The sequence below is a fragment of the Phyllostomus hastatus genome, unplaced genomic scaffold (assembly GCF_019186645.2).
Source record: "Phyllostomus hastatus isolate PE091 unplaced genomic scaffold, TTU_PhHast_1.1 phas_contig_1162, whole genome shotgun sequence".
Lineage (NCBI taxonomy): Eukaryota > Metazoa > Chordata > Mammalia > Chiroptera > Phyllostomidae > Phyllostomus > Phyllostomus hastatus.
The window spans coordinates 9,651,219-9,669,142 of NW_025333537.1; the positions used below are offsets into that span (position 1 = coordinate 9,651,219).

The 17,924-nt window shown below is 38.5% G+C and overlaps 1 protein-coding gene across 1 annotated transcript in view; it reads left to right on the forward strand.

Moving 5' to 3' along the window:
* The window catches only part of PPTC7 (protein phosphatase targeting COQ7), a 37,687-nt gene that overhangs the window by 11,001 nt on the left and 8,762 nt on the right, over positions 1-17,924 (forward strand). The window contains exons 2-3 of the mRNA XM_045842749.1: positions 10,419-10,598; positions 16,020-16,218. Coding sequence (XP_045698705.1) covers positions 10,419-10,598; positions 16,020-16,218 — 379 coding nt within the window. The remainder of the gene's footprint in view (positions 1-10,418; positions 10,599-16,019; positions 16,219-17,924) is intronic.

The window sequence follows — 17,924 nt, forward strand, 5'->3', positions numbered from 1 at the left end:
ATATACATGGCAGATATTTGACTAGAAGAGTAACATGGAGACAGCAATCTTGTAAAAAAAAAAAAAATACTGATAGAGGGTGTAATGGGAGAATGGGAGGCAAAAGACCTGTTAGGGAACTACTGAAATAGTCTTTGCTAGAAAAGGCTTTAACTAGGGCAGTGGAAAGTAGTTGGCCTGCAGACAAAGAATCAACAGGACCAAGAAAAAGAGGAACTGAAGTTGATTTTGAGATTTTGCATCTGAAAGCTTGCTTGAAGTTTCTAGCCTTGAGGTGTGGGTGTGTTCGACAACCATTAATCGGATTAGGAAATGCAAAAGAAAGATCAAGTTTGGGAATGGAAAATGAGGAATTGCTTGAAGCTAGAGGCTTTTAGAGACAGAATCACCTGGCACTTACGATGCCTGCCTCCAGCTGACCTTCACTAAGTCCTGAAATGTTCCAGCAGTGAATCTCATTAGAATCACTTGTGCAGTTAGGTTTTCAGTCTTTGCTAAAAAGCCCCAGGCCCTCCCTGGGCATTCTGACTCAGGAGGTGGGGCTTGGGTTCCTCAAATAATCTCAATGTGCGGTGGGAATTGAGAGCTGTTGTGCCAGGTACCAGGCCTGCATTTGGGAAAGAAACTCAGCCCTGAAGGGTCCCACCGTGTAGAGAGGGAGAAAGACAGGCAAGTCATGCTGCGGTTATTGTAGTGACCTAAGGAAATGGTTAGGCCCATTTATGTATTACTAGTTGTTTTAAGATTTCCCATTTAAAATGAGAAATTTCTAAGTCTAAACCATAGTGGGCAGCAGGCACTTAAGAGAGATTTATTAAATAAGGTTACTGCAGAGTCAATTTTGGGAAAAGAACACTAATTCTTTTCTTCAGGGTGCAGATGAATTGTTTTGTCCTTGTGTATTTTTCTGGAGGCAAATATATATATGCCTCTTAGCACTTGAAAAATGGTACTGTTCAATGTTTAATGGAATATTAAATGATGGTGGATGCGTGACTGGGAAAGGTGAATGGATAGCTTGTATCTTTTATACACTATCTGTGAGTGGGAATTGTCTTTTGGTTGTCGCTACAGACCAGTGATTGCAGAACTTGCAGCCTACAAACACTGGTCAAAGACTTTTTTCCTGATTGCTGAGGGCTAGATTAGTTTACATGCTGTTATTTGGTCTTTCTTAAGGACAGGTGTAACCCTCATTTATTACATACTGGTTGCCAGCCAAGCACTGTGGCAGGCACTGTTAACACAGTATTCCTGTTCCTCACACCAACCTTGTGATGTCCACGTTATTAGTCCCATTTATGAGTGAAAATACTGAAGCTTAGAGAGCTGCCCAAGGACACCTAGTCCTGGAGCTAGAATTTGAACCCAGATCTGACTCCAAAGTCTGTCTGCTGTGCCCTTGCCTAGTGTATACACACTACCTTTCAAGTCAGAAATGATCATTTTAAACTTTGTTTTACTGAGGTGATCTTTGCTGAGTCTGACTGCTACTTAGTTATTAGCTATTCTTAGGCTAATAATTGAGCAGAGCCCCTTAATTAAAGCAAATGAAGGCCTCATTAAGCCTGGTTGAACTAGCCAGTGGGCAACAATGACTTTGGTGGCCTTAGGCCAGCCCTTTCCTTCTGGGGACCTCCTAAAAGCCTTAACTCATGCAGTGTATTGTTTGGGCTGATTGCTGGTGAGAAATTCCTGGCAGTGGTGTAATAGTCATTTACCTGGCAGTCAGGTTTCTCTGCTCTTAGAGCTCTAATCTCACCTTTATTGCTTGTGTTTGTACTGTACCCGTATTAGTCAGAATCACAGCCAGCTGCCGGAAATGCCTGTCTCTTCAACGTCTTCCCCAGAACTCAAGTTTCTGTCCTTCACTACTTTTCTGATTCTTTCAGCTAGATGTAATCTGATCTTTGCTTTTGTTTTTATTGATGAATATTTATTATAGCCATTTATCTTGAACCTCTCTAAACCCCCTTCACTTACCACTGCCACTTGATTTTAAGTTCCTGTGGGCAGGAAATCTTTTAAAAGGCAAACGATTTATACTATCTGAAGAGAAACCAGAGTATAGGAAATCTTTTATTATATGTAAATCTCTTAGCTGCCTTGTGCCACAATGTCTTGCACATAGGAAATGTTCAATAAAATGTGTTGAATAACTTTACTATTGAATGTAAATATAAAATATATTTCTAACTGGATTTATAGTTTTTGTCATCCCTTCCATGAAGGTAATATGTACTCATTACCATAAAATGGGAAAGTGGAATATAAAAAGAAGGACAAAAATTACTTTTTTTGCCAATTATTATTAATTAAACAATATGTGGGGAAAATATGATCAGTGTCCAGAAATTAAGTGTTCTATACTTGAATGACTTATTCAAAGAAATTGTGTTCTCATTTGGAAAAGAAGAAGCTTTTGAGCCAGGGCAACATGTGACTCTTAACCTCTTCCAGAGGGTGGTGTTTTAGTAAAGGCCAACTCTTATTTTTACAAAGGGGGTGAAGAAAGCAGGGGGTAAATAGTATCCTCTTCAGGGTTAGGTCAAGGACATGCAGTTTAATTTTTACAAATATTAGGTTAATCTTTAAGACCAGAATTCTAGATCTAATCTTAGAAACAGGAAAATTTTCTAAAGGGCCTTAATCTAAAGGGCCAATACAAATAGGCACCCATCAGATAGCTAGATTTTAATTACTATTACTTTCTTATTTAAATGTTGAATTATTAGGTGTTATATAACATTTCCTAATATCTAGAAATTAACAAGCCTTAGTGATAATAGGATCCCCTAATTCTGTAACACACTTGGTTCATAACTTTACATACTTGTGACCCCCAGATGATTTTTCTATTCCTTCCTCCTGTCCAGAAAAGCATTGCTGACAGCATTGAGCATTTCAGGAAGATGCCATTGCATCTCAAAGGAATGAAGTGACCTTTTCTGTGACTTCACCTTCAACTTTGCAATTTGTGTGGCAAGGAGGCAGTGATTCATATCTAAGTCTGTAAGATAACCAAGGTCCCTAAGCCACAGTTGAGCACAGTTTAGCTTCTAAACATTAAAGTTAGAGCTAAAGCCCTGTCTAGTGTGGCTCAGTGGACTGAGCACCTTTCTACAAACCACAGAGTCACTGGTTCAATTCCCAGTTAGGGCACATGCCTGGGTTGCAGGCCAGGTACCCAGTAGGGGGTGTATGAGAGGCAACCACACATTGATGTTTCTCTCCCTCTCTTTCTCCTTTCCTTCCTTCCCCCTGTCTAAAAATAACATAAAATCTTTTTTTAAAAAGAGCTAAAGTTAGAAGAATACTTTTATTTTTAAAAGGTTGACTTTGGGTTTCTTTGCACACTATCGTTTCTTAATCCTCTTTACAGTATTTTCACTGCTTTTTAAATTAAGGCAACTGCTAAGAATAGTCTGGAAATTACCATCTCTAGTTAATGAAGTATTCTGTACAGTGGGTATGAGTGTGTGTATGTATGCATGTGCATTTTAACTTGATTAATTATTAAGTAATTTCATGTTTACTGAGCTAGCAAGGAATAGCTATTTTGTTTCTAATTCTAAATCATAAAATGGACTGTTTATTCCTGCTTTAAGCCCATATTTGAGTTTTGTTAACTGTCCTGGACTGCGTTTTGTTTTGTTTTGTTTTGTTTTAGCAGAATTTGGGTTTTGCTTATGGGTTTCATTTTCATACATTTTATCACAGAGTTGAACCTTTCTTCCTTTTCATCCTTTCACATTCATTGCCTCAGCTTTGAGTTAGCTGTACTGCTGAGATTTTGAGATCTTGACATAGACTTGGCCTCTGGAGAATGAGAAGATGTAGGTTTCGTTGTGATTAAGGCAGAGTGGTGGTTTTGGAGAAACTTCTTGCAAAGGAAATATATCACTTGCTTGTTACAACAGGAAGAACATCATAATTTACAAATTTCACCTCTAGAGGACTAAAGGACTATTAATCAAAGCAAATGATACTTTTCTGAATAACTCAACTGTTGAGTATATTTTTTCAGTAATCCTGCTTTTTGTTCCCTTTGGGATAATTATTTGCAGATACATTTCACAGTCCTGAATCACAGGGGAGTGAAATAGTTGAAGCTTCAGAAATGTTGATACAATGTGATCCGTTCCATTGGATAGAAATTGAATTTACACTCTGATCTCATTTTTCTCTAGTTATAAAGCTTCATGTTGTGATGCCTCTAGACAAATAAGGTTGACTTTGAGAACACTAGATTATAGATTTGAAGAAGATCCTGGGCATCTGAAAAGAAGCCAGTTGTGGCATTGCAATAAATACTGTTTGACCAGCTGCCTCATTAGAGGAACACTTGCTGCAGAAAGTGTACAACCAGATTCTTATCCCTCTACTCAGTAGAGAGTCTCATGTGACTTTTATTATTCAACCTTTGTGATCCAACCAGATTCTTACTCAATTTCTCCTCTGGAGTTTCAGTTCACCATCAAGTACCTATCCTAGTAGATAGCTGTTTCACTGATGGAAAAACAATCCCTATAGAACTGTCTTTCTTCATTAGAGGGTGAGTCTCCGTGTAAAATGCTTCCAGATCATCAAAGATGCAGGAATAAAGCTCTTACCTTAGAGTACTGCTTAATAGTTGAAATTATGTCAGCCAAATCTTTCTTCACTGATGCTTTTATAAAATTGAAATTGAGTATTTACTCTCTGGGCATCACCTTCTTCTGGAAAGTGTTGGCTTTGTAACTAATTGCATTTCAAGCTGAAGGTCCATGTAGTTGGGAGGGTGTAAGAAGAATGGAGACCTCGCAGTGATGGCTGATAATGGGGCACAGTGCTGGAGAGACTCAGGGTGGTGCTTTTGCTTTTACTTTGGGAAAAAAAAGTCCATGGAAAACATAAGATATTATATAAAAATCATAAATATTTTCTGGCTGATTATTTCATAAAACTGACATTTCCACATAAATGGTACAACTAAAGGAAACTTCTGTGCCTTATAGTTTCCTTTAGGTCTTTTGGCTTAACTATTTCAGATATGTAATCATTATCTTAATCTAACAATGGTTTTAATTGGATTTTGGGTCAAAGGAAACACTTAAACTAGATTGTATGCTGACAGAAGGTTGTTAATGGAGACATAAAATGATTACAGTAAATTAAAGGAAATAGCTTCTCTATTCAATGCAAACTCTTTATCTGGCCTTTCAGAGCCTTTCCAGTTAACTCAGGCCACCTTTCAGCTACATCTCTGTTCACCTCTAAAGAAATTTTCTTTTTTCTTTTTAATTATATTTTATTGATTATGCTATTACAGTTGTCCTGATTTTTCCCTTTTGCTCCCCTCCACCCAGTGCCCCCCACTCCCTCAAGCAATCCCCCCGCCACTGTTCATGTCCATGGGTCATGCATATAAGTTCTTTGGCTACTCCATTTCCTATACTGTACTTTACATCTCCATGAAAGAAATTGTATCATTTTGACAAACTGGATCCTTAAACTTAATCAGTCATCATATCTGCTTCTGTAATTCGATGTGCCAAGTAAGAATGCAGCTCACAAATGAGCTTTTGGGCCAGGAACTCTCATCCCTAAGATGAGATGTCCTTGAATTCACTTCTAGAGTTTACCGCTCTCTCTGCTCTCCCTGAACATCTCTTCCACCCCTGTGTCCGTTTCAGATCTTTATCAGAGATCTGGCTCTGACTGCCTTCCTTGCTGTAGGCACTGTAATTCCTGACTTTATACAGAATGTTTCCTCAAAAATGCCCTGCTAGCACCTGAAACTCAGAGCACTGGAGAAAGAATTCAAAGTCTTCTGAAGGCATATCCACCCTCTTCCTAATTGGAGAATCATCTATTCAATACTGATTCTTGAAATTCAGAAATCTAATGATACAAAGCCTATTCATAACTGAGCCCAGGTATCCTTTATATTTCCAGTGGTTGTGTATTCTACTTTTCTCAATACCCCTAACCTAAAATCATGCAGCAGCTGACTCTACCTCTTATCTCTCCCACCCATTCTCTCCACTGCTATCAGGATTATTTTTCTAAACTATGGAGTGGACCCTGGCCGGGTGGCTCAGTTAGTTGAAGCATCATCCCATAAACCAAAAGTTTGCAGGTTCAATTCCTGGTCAAGACACATATCTGTGTGGGTTTGATCCCCTGTCAGAGCACATGTGGGAGGTGAGCAATCAACATTTCTCTCTCATGTGAATGTTTCTCTCTCTCCCTAAAACCAGTGAACATATCCTCAGGTGAGGATAACAAATATATATGTATATTGGATTCTATTACTTGTACCCAGAAACCTTGTTGATTCTTTATTATCTATAGTAGCTCTGTCTACTAGAAATATACTATAAACTACATATGTAATCTTCAATTTTCTAGTATCCACATTAAGAAAATACAGTTAGTTAATTTCAATTTATTTATTTAACCCAGTATGTCCAAGGTATTTCAACATGTTCAGCATAAAACTTTTACTGCCCTGGCTGGTGTGGCTTAATGGATTGAGTGCCAGCCTGTGAACCAAAGGGTCACAGATTTGACTCCCAGTCAGGGCACATGCCTGGGTTGTGGGCCAGATTCCCAGTTGGAGGCGCGCTAGAGGCAACCACACATTGATGTTTCCCTTTCTTTCTCCCTCCTCTCCCTTGTTTCTACAAATAAAAAAATAAAAATCTTTCAGAAAAAAAAAGACTATTACTAAGACATTTTCTTTTCTTTTTGGGGGGAGGGGGCAGGGTGTGCTGTTTCTGGAATCTGGAGTGTATTTTATATTTAACAGCACATCTCAATCCAGACTAACCATGCTTCAAACTCAATAGCCACATGTGGCTAGTGGCTCCCATATTGGGTAGCACAGGTCAGTAGCATAAAGCTTGAAGTTCTTGGTCTGCAGTTTTGGGCCCCCCACAATTTCAGCTACTGCTCTCTCCGTATTCCAATTTCTCCCCACTCACCCAGGCCCCAGCTACACCTAATTGTCTGCCGTTCTTTTCCTTTTTTTACTCTTCCCTATCTTTGGGAATCTAACTTACCTTCCAGGGCCTAATCTAAAAGCCACTTCCTGAGTGAATCACGTCTTGCTCCATTCCTGCAGTGCCCATAAGCATTAACCACTTGCTCTTGACCCTTCTGTAGCAGCACTAATAGGAGGCATTTGTGAGTGAGTGGTCTAGCTGCCCACTAGAAGGTGAGCTTCCAAGAGGTAGGATGTGTCTCCCTCAGTCCTCCATTTCCTAGTGTTCTCTGTGGCCTCCATTTGCTCTTAGGGATATTTTTTACCTTTGCTGTTTGATATCTTTGGTATCTTAAACAATCTTTTCACTTAACAGTGGTTTTCTTTACCTCTAAAAGAAATTTGCCTTTATATCTAGACCAGTTCCACTGTTTAAAAGGTGTTCTCTTTGTGGATTGAAGTTTTTGTTTATGCAAGAGGAAACATAGATTTCCTTGTAGAAATAATTGCCTAATATGAATTAAACTAGGTTTCAAATGTACGTGTGGAAAGTTACCTAGCTTTAGCCTGATTCTAATCCCAAATATGACTCTTCACGTTATATAACTTGTTCTTTTTAAATAAAGTAATATATGTATGCTAAGGCTATCCCCCCAAGCTTTATTAAAAAGTTTATATGGTTTTTAACTCTCCTTTTCCCCTAAAGAGATTTAGCCAAAGGAGTTTTGCCTGTGTTCTTTTTCCCTTATAAAAGCAAACAGGTGCCTGAAAGGTTGCGCTCTATTCTGGGAGAAATCTGATTATGTTGAAGGGCTATGTCAGGTCAAACTCTATAACCTGCTGACAGATTATTTAGTGAGTGCCAGGATCAACTCTCAACATTATCTCAGATTTTAATGGTTTTCTTGTGAAGGGCATTTGTAGATAAACCAGTTTGTATTTAAAGTTAATTGTGGCTCTTAGATCAGAGACTGGTTAAGAATAAATTCTTTCCTCCAGCAGGCAGTATGAAAGGAATAAATGCTTCAACAGATGGAGTTGCAAGGATTGTAATTGCATTCTTTTCTTTAACACAAACTGTTGTGTTTAAAATCTTGGTGAAAGCTTATCCCTAATGATACAAGAATTCCTCAAAAGCAGTGTCTATTAAATAAACTACCTTAAATTCTCTTAAGAATTTCCACCCAGTTGCTTCAAAAACAAAAAAAGTGACACTACTTCATGGTAGGGTAGACCTGTCATCCTTGATGCTTCTCTTTCCCTCATCACTGTGGCCCCCACCCCCCACCCCACCCAGTTAGTTCGCTTGTAAGTCCGTTCCTTACACCGGATCCTAAATCCCTGCCTTGTTAACTGTACCTTAACGGTACCACTTCCATTTTACAACTGAGCAGCTGGGACTCCTGACTCATCCCCTCTTCCGCTCTTGTTCTCCACAGTAGGCAGAAGGATCTTTTTTCCTATTATCATTATTACTATTTAAACTTTGTATAATGAAACTTTCAAATATATATCAAAGTAGAAAGATAAGTGTACCTTTTTCAACGTCATTTATCCATTCTCAGCCATCTTGTTTCATCTATTCCTCCATCATTCTCCCCCCAACCCCTCACCCCTATTATTTTGAAATAAATCCCAGACATCCATCTAGTCAACTAATGTGGAATTGCCCCAGATTGAAATTTTGCTTATTGGTTGGCCACATAAGGTGGGGGAAGTTGCTGCTCCAACAGTGATGTTATTTGCTACCCACTTTATTGTCTTCCAATTCTGTGTTCTCTTATTTTTTCTTAGGATGTGTTTCATTTCTGTTTGATAAATGCCATCATCAGAAAAACACTTTCACGTGTTCATTTCACATGAAGCCAGTTTTTCAGGAATGCTTATACAGACACTCCCCTACTTTTGTACCAAATATGTTTTTTAAAATGTGTGTCAGAGTTGAATGTATAAAAGATGTAAATGTATATGTAGGGAGTATGTTTTATGCTCAGAAAGCCTTAAAAGATATAAAATTCATAATTAATATTTTAATTATAAAAATACAGGCTCATTATAAAAATAAAATGCAAATAATATAGAATAGTATAAAGTAAAAACTAAAATTTCCCAGTTATTCATTGATTGCTTTTAGCCCCTTATTTCCAAAACAACTACTATTAATATTTTTTTAATAAAAGATTTTATTTATTAAAGAGAGGGAGGGAGGGAGAAGGGGGGAGAGGAACATTGACATGCAAGACAAACGTTGATCGGTTGTCTCTCACATGCCCCCAGCCCACCTGTAATCCAGGCATGTGCCCTGGCTGGGAATCAAACCAGCAACCTTCCAGGTTGCAGGCTGGTGCTTAATTCACCAAGCCACACCAGCCAGGGCTAATATTTATTATAGATTCTTCCGGAAAGATTCATATATGGTCTTTTCAAAACCTTAGCTATATGTCTGACATTTTTTCTCTGTTTTTTAAAATTTAGTACACAGATGACTTTAATGTTGAACAGCTAGTTTAGTGTTTTGCAAAGGGGTTGAAGAGGAAATGGTATGATGCTGACTTTGATTTCTTACTGACTCTTGAACACTAGTTTCCTCTTGATAAAGGAGTCTTACACACACTGAACTCATCAACAGCCCTAGGGGGCCCATGAAAATCTCTATATCAGTGCTGTCCGCTAGAAACATAGTGTGAGCCATACGTTGTCATTTTAAATTTCCTACTATACACATTCATTAAAAATAAAAAGAAACAGGTAAAATTAATAATGTATTCTCCTTAGCACTTTATATCCCAAATATCATTTCAACATGAAGTCAATATAAAAAAAATTAATGATATAGTTTACCCTTTTATTCATACCAAGTTTTCAAAATGAATTTTATATTTAGAGCACATCTCATTTTGGATCAGCCCCATTGGAAAACTCAGCCCTGTACAGGATAGTGGTTGTCTCTAAGGGAAGAGGAAAGTAAATGGGATATATTCTTAACTTTGTTCTTTATTTTACAGTTATTGACTAATATTTGAAGTTGAAAGTTTGCCTCTTGTGGTATTCTTAATTATTGCAAACTCTGGGCCAGTTGTATTGTTACTAGCATCAGTACTTTTTTTAAAAAATCTTTTTTTTTTTCATTCTTATAAAATACAACAAAGATTAATGACATGCTTCAGTACAAAGATGAGTCCTGCTGAAATTGAACTCTTGGCTGGTGGGCAATGCCACCCTGTGGTAGCTCACATGTTTGTTCATCAATATATGAAAAATCAAATTCTAAGTAGAGAATGTGGCTTAGGTGTATTAGTATATAATACATTAACCGTGAGCACTTTTTATTCTGAATTTTAGGGTATATATGTATATTTGTATGTAGGTAAAATGAATTGTCAGGAGAAGATGAGTAGGCGTTCCTGAGAAGTTGGTAAGAACATCCTTTAAATGTAATTTTGTTTTTTAGGGGTTGCAGATGGTGTAGGAGGATGGAGAGACTATGGAGTTGATCCGTCTCAGTTCTCAGGGACTTTAATGCGGACATGTGAACGGTTAGTAAAAGAAGGACGGTTTGTCCCGAGTAATCCCATTGGAATCCTCACCACAAGCTACTGTGAGTTGCTGCAAAATAAAGTACCTTTGCTTGGTAAGTAGATATCCTATGTGTTTTCCTCTCTAAAGATGCCCAGGAGATGGTTAACAACAAAACCAAGAAAATTACTTAACCAGCCTAGCTTTAAGCATAGTTTGATAGAGAGGCTATCAAATACTTACCACTTACTTACAAAATACTTACTACTGCTTTTGGAAAGAATATAAATAGGTACAGCCACTTTGGAAAACAATTTGGAATTACAGAATAAAGTTAAACATGAACAGTATGCCCAGCAGTTCCACTTCTAGGTCTGTAGACTGGAGAAACTCTTACACATCTGTGCCATCAGAGAGTAGGTACAAGAGTGTTCATAGTAGCATTGCTTATAATAGCAGAAAACCAGGAACCACCCAGAAGTCCATTTATAGCAGAAGAACGCATTTAGAAAAGGAACGATTTAAAGCTGCGCGCAATACTCAGGAACATGTTGAGGGAAAAGAGGTCATTGCAGAATACCACCTAAGAGTCTGATCCCATATTATTTCATGTTTAGAAGAATAGAAAAGTAAAACTCTATTGTTTGGGATCCTAAAATATGATAAAAGAAGAAAGAAGAGCAAATGATTGTATAATTCAGGATAGTGGTTCTTCCAAGGGAGGAAAAAGGGTTGAGGTCTGGCATGTAAAATTCAGTTGATTGCCTGTGGGGAGTTCAGGTTGCAGATAGATATCCCAGACTAATAGATAGCAGTTAGCTGATTAGTCGGTGAAATAGCATGGCACAGAATAGATACCTGTTAATCTTGTATTAGAAGATGTACAAATACCCAGTGGTTATCTGGTATGCTAATAGAGCATCCTTTGGCCAAGCTTCTACACTTATTTGTTAAATGGATTCCTGGAAACTTACCCAACAACTTACCCAGCCTTCTAAGCAGACTTTCAGAAAGGGTGTTACTACCCTGCTGCCAATTGCCAGCATCTTTCTGGTTACTAGAAGGCCCTCCCTCCCAGTCACCATCAACATTCAAAATCAGCCTCTATTCAGTGTTAATGGAGAGCTCCACACTGTAGAATTTTGCCTTCAACTTAAGTCCTTCTTAAGAAGGGATTCTTTTCATCATGTTGCTGCCGTCTTCTGTCTTCTTCATGCTGTGATTAACCATCTTGTTTTCTTTCTAACTGAAGAAAAATCTTGGCCTTGAGGTTTCAGTATACCACTTCATCTTAATTTGCTATTTTGGACATGCAATTTGGAGCTTGCCTGGCATAGTGAAACATCCCAGATTCTATTTCTAGCACCTCTCTGTCAACTTGCCATATGACTTAGGGCAAGGCACTTAACCTCTGACCCCCTTATTCATATGTTAAATGGAGAGATCCTGGTGTTGTGTTTTGTTTTGTGTTCCTTTCCCTTCTCTACCTTTCCCTACCCTTACCCCTTCCCTTCCCCTCTCCCCTTTTCCCTCCCCTCTCCCTTTTCCTTCCCTCCCTCCCTTCTTCCTCCCTCCCTCCGTTCCTTCCTTCCTTCCTTCTTTCCTTCCTTCTATGTATATGAAAAGGAATGGACTTAAAGCTTCCTGAGCACTCAGAAATATGTTGTTAAGGGAAAAGAGGACATTGCAGAATACCATCTAACAGACAGTCTTTTGCAAAGGTAAACTGCTGAGTTTTACTGAACTTCAGATATAATTGCAAATAATGATAATTTACAAGATTAGGTAATATTTTTTTTAATCAGCAATTGCTAAAAAGCCTATAACACTACCAATATAAAGGGCAAACTGATAGCAGTAACCACTTATATCTTGAGAATATCTAGCTGATTTTAGCATTGGGTTGGCATCACAGGCTAATTGTTGACATATGAAGGGGATACCCCAAAATACCCTGAAATTTATTTATTAAAAAATTGTGTGTGTATTCTTACATGTTTAAACTTCAGTCACCTTCACAGTACTCTCCATTTGATGCAATACACCTATCGAGACTTTTTCCCACTGCTAAAAACAGTTTTTGAACTCACTGATTTTGATGCCTTGTAGTGCTTCTGCTGTTTTTTGTTTCACCTCTTCTACATCAGCAAGATGTTTCCCTTTAAGGACTTTTTTTCATGGGAAAAACAAAAAAATTGGTCAGGGAAACAAAAAAAAGGTCACTTGGGGCGAGAGAAAGTGGGGCATGGGGGTTATGCTGTTCTTTGGTCAAAAACTGCTGAGCACTCAGCATGGTATGGGCAGGTACACTCAAATCACCCATTAGGAAATGGGCAAAACATCAAGAGTCTTCAAAAAAAAATTATCTGAAGCCAAACACAGCCTCTCACAATGACACCAGCTGGTGCACTGATACAGATGGGCCCCTAAAACACTCACTTAGTGGGGGAGCCTGTACTACAAGGGGCCCACTCTACAGAAGCTAATTCCAGATTTTTTTGTGTCCCCCCTCATATATTTTCTCAGACACCCTTAAGTAGATGTAGGTCTTATGAAGCCAATGTAATTTAAGAATTTGAGGAGTCATTTCATTCCCTATTTGCTACACAAAAGGCTTAGTTGTAGTTTATAAGATAAAGGGCCATGTGATAAAAACATTTCCATGATAGCATGAAGGATTTGCCTGGGTACCTGTGTGGACTGGTCAGTCACTGAACACTCATTGCTGTTGTGCTCAGCACCTCTTTTCTTCTTTGCCTGCTTGCTCCCCTCCAAACACCTGGGAATGATAAGCTCTTCTCCCAGTACTAGGCCGTTAGGGCCTGTGCCACGCCAGCACATCAGTGATTTGAAGAGGCGGAGGAGGAGTGTATGCTCCAAGCCCAGATGATTCTGTAAGGCTGGGCTTGCCTTTGTTGGTACTTTGCATATTAAAGCTCCTTCACTGGTCAGGACCCTTTTGGTTCTTACTCAGCAGGTTATGGACACGAAGGTAGCAAAAAAAAAAAATGGCCTCAGTTTACCAGTGAGTAATAATGAATCAACATGAGTCCTTACTGCAGCAAAAATTTCAAGGCTGTGCTACTCATCTGTCATTTTTTTGTTCTCAGATTAATTCCATCAGCTTTCAGAAGATCTTTTGTGTGATGATTCTATTAATGATAAATGATTGGAGTTTCTCTCCACTGAGTTAGGAAGGAAGGGTAATTGACAATCTTAGCGCCCATGTAAGCTATGGAGTCGGTTGTCTGGCAGCACTGCCAGTTAATTATACTACTTGTGTTTTTCTTTGACACTTAATGAATAAGGACTATATAGCTTAGCATTAGAATGTCGGGTTAGTACCTGCGCATGTACTGTAGAAACAAGGGAATGGAATTTCTGAACATTACAATGAAGCAAATGCTTATATTTAAGTGTTTTTAAATTATTAAGTTATACACTTCCATTTAGAAAAAATTAATAGCAAAAATTAAATTAGTGATCATTCTCCCTGGTATTTTTCTCTGTATGTTTGTGAATAGAATAATGGTAACAGGAATCGGATCTGTAGTGTGTTCACAACAGCACGCTGAGCTAGGTTCATAGGTACTTTTATCCACCATTATGTTAGGAGAAACCAAGGCCTAGGCAGAATACCGTGTTTTTCGGATTATAAGACCCCCCCCCCCCATTTCGGAGCAATAATGGTTGTTAATGCTGCTGGTGAGTTCTGTTTACATTTACATTGGTGAAATATTGTTATTTATGTTATTAAATATTTTACCACATTTTTTGCTTCCAACTTTTTTTTTCCTATTTTCCTCCTCTAAAACCTAGGTGCGTCTTATGGTCCAAAAAATATGGTGAGTGACTTGCCTACTAGCAGCCAGTCACACAGCTAGAAAATGAGGGAGTCCTGAGATTTAACATAGCTAGTTCCATACCCTGTTCATTTTGTTTCGTTTTGCTTTTTAACTGTCATCTTAACAGTTTGGCCTTTGTCTGCTATTGCTTTTTTTTTAATTCACTCTTTATGAGATACCGTTCTTTAAGTTTGACATCACTTTTTTAAAAATGAAACTTTACTAGCTTGTAACCTACTTGTTTGACTTATCGTTGTTCCTTTTTGAATGTATTTCTTTAACAATTTAGTGGTTGTCAAAAAGCTAACACTTATTATGTGCTATAAGTGTTTGACATGATTTAACTAATTTTATCCTCACGAACACTGCTATTAAGTAATTACTGTTATCCCCACTTTTATAGATGTGAGAAACTCAGGCACAGAGAAGTTAAGTAATTTGCCCAAGGTCACACAGCTAGTAGTAAGTGGCAGAGCCAGCATTCAGACACAGGCAGGCTGACTTATTTAAGAGAATACTCTTCAGGTATATGTGACAGCGTATAGCCTGCCATCATACTGCCACCAATGAACTGTCATTTATTTAACCAATCCCTTAATTTTAGATGTTGAGGTTGCTTCCCGTTCTTCCTGATCTTAAACAATAGTTTTGTGCTTAAGTCTTATTTGCATCTCTAATTATTTTCTTAGAATAAATTCTCACCAGTGGATATGCACATTTTTCAGGGCTATATATGCCTTTAAAAAGGTTGTTTAGTTTTACCCTTTCACTACGGGAATGAGCGGTGACCATGTTCGCTACACTCTTGATACCACCGTGCATTATTTTCTTTTGATTCTTGTTAAACTGATAGACAAAAGGGTTAGTAGTGTGATGACCATTTTTCATATGTTTCTTGGTAAACTGCTTATTTTTCTATTTTGCCTTTTTAGGTATAGGTTTAAATTTTAGTACTTGAAAGTGATCTTACTAGTTTTACTAATGCCTTTCATTCTCGGAAAGCTCTTATAAGCTGTATGCTGCAAAGGTACACGGAAGCTTTTTGCTCTCTGCTTAGAATGTGGTCTCTTCTGTCTGAACATCCGTAGTCTCTGTAAAGCAAAGGGGTCGATTCCACAACCTACCTGGGGAAATTAGCCTTGTTACTTCATAGTGAGTCAACCCCCGATAAAAGTTCTTCGTGACCTCAACCAATGGAAATCTGGTTAAAAATTGTCATTATGTGCCTGTCTTAAGTGGTAGTGAATTTTGTGCAGGTTTCCTGCTAGTTACTAATGAGAAATTTCAGGGAAATGTAACATTCTCATTCCGGCATTTAAGTATTAAAGCTTAATATTTCAACAACATGCTTTTGAGCTTTTGGCATAGATTAATAGCACTATTGAAATGAAATAATGTGGTTAAACAGCAACCATGTTTATTGTTTTCTGTCTCTGCAAATGGAAGAATTCAGATCATCGGTGGCCCACTTACTATGTACAATACAAATCCTTTCTTCTTTCCCACCGTTTGGACCTTGATCAGGTTATGGGTGACACTTGCTGGCAACATGGGTCACAATTAAGAAAGGTCCTTTTTAAGCAAAGGAGGTTCAAATTATGGCATGTTGCTCTTAGGAGTAACTTGATAAAAATGTGTATACAAAGGCAGCCTGGGAAGGGAAAATAAATGGAGACCATTTTTGTTTCTAGGTAGCAGTACTGCCTGCATCGTGGTGCTGGACAGAACTAGCCACCGCTTACATACAGCAAACCTTGGAGATTCAGGCTTTCTGGTCGTCAGGGGTGGTGAAGTCGTACATCGATCAGATGAGCAGCAGCATTACTTCAACACTCCATTCCAGCTCTCAATTGCACCACCGGAAGCCGAGGGAGTCGTCTTGAGTGACAGGTAGTCTCTCCTTTCACCATTAACTGTGAATAGCATGTGGTGCACCCACAGGTTCCCTCCCATCCCCCTTAATCACAATGGAGATAGACGCTTTTCATTCTCTTGTGAGTAAAGAAGGCACATTGAGAATGTTCTTAATCAGGAGGACCTTTTTTTAAATTATTTTTTAGGATTTTATTTATTTATTTTTAGAGAGAGGGGAAGGGAGGGAGAAAGAGGGAGAGAGAAACATCAATGTATGAGAGATACATTGATGAGTTGCCTCTTGCGCGCCCCCACGTGGAGACTTGGCCCACAACCTAGGCATGTGCCCTGACAGGGAATTCAGCGACCTTTCGGTTTGCAGGCCAGTACACAGTCCACTGAGCCACACCAGCCAGGGCAGGAGGACCTTTTAGATTGACTTCAAAGATATTTTGCTTAGCCCTGACTGGTGTAGCTCAGTGGGTTGAGCATCGCCCTACAAACCGAAAGGTCACAGGTTTGATTCTGTCAGGGCACATGCCTGGGTTGCGGGCCAGGTTCCTGGTTGGGGGCCAGCAAGAGGCAACTTATCCATGTATCTCTTACACACATCGATATTTCTCTCCCTCTCTTTCTCCCTCCCTTCTCCTCTCTCTAAAAAGAAATAAGTAAAATCTTTTAAAAAAATAAATGAAAGATATTTTTCTCAAACTTTATATTATAGCCAAGTTGAATTCTTATAAACAACCAATAATTTGGCAAGACTGTGCAAATACTGTCTCAAGCGTACAGAATATCAATTTTTCATACCAAGACCATGTGATACATACAGTTGTGTTAAATTGTGCTGGAGAAATGAGTCATTGTTCATGCACGCCATTGCTTATACAAGATTTTGCATACACTACTAGGGAAGAGTGCAAACAGCATCTGCTTTATTTATCAGAATAAAACTTCCTGATTCTCAGGGCCTCCTCTTACATGTAACAGATAGAACTTGCAGTCCATGCAGAACCTGTTAGGGCCAAGTTCACTTGCAGGAAATGGAATCAAAAGTGGTCTAGGGTATGTTCTGTGACAACGCTGTTGAGGTGGTCTCCTTATCTTCGGATGCCTCCCCGTTCATTTTTAAATTGTCAAGAGTACTTTTCAAGACCATCAGTACTTTTTTGAATCAACTTTTACGGTTTATCTTTTCTAAGATCAGAGTGCAGAATAAGGCTAAGACAGTCTCAGATTTCACTCCCTGTAACAAACTTATAGGACCTAGCACAGACATTGTTGTTGACTCATAAATGTTGTTAACTGGGTAATAAGCCTTTTGGAAAAATAGAAGCATTCTAGTAGGTGCCTGTTGTCTCCACTTAGTAGTTCTTATAAAGCCAGACCTTAAGTCCTAACTAAGATAAACCGATTACTACCATCTTTTAAACTAGAATGAGCATATTGTGTAATTAAGTATTCAGTATTGCCCATCTGAATTCTATTGTTGACTCCTAGAAAGAGGGAAGCATTTTTATTTTCAGATTAAAACAGATTACCACAATTGGGAGAATATTGGATTATGGGCCCTTCTTCAGTTGGCTGTAATATACATTAATATTAAGCATATTGGAGTGGGGAGAATTCAGAACCCCAAAGCCCCGGTAGGTCAGCTAACAGTTTTTGGAGAACAGTGTTTTCATGTTCCTTTATTTGATTCTTCTTGTTTTGGCTTCTGAGGGCTGGAGCAGCCCTGGCGT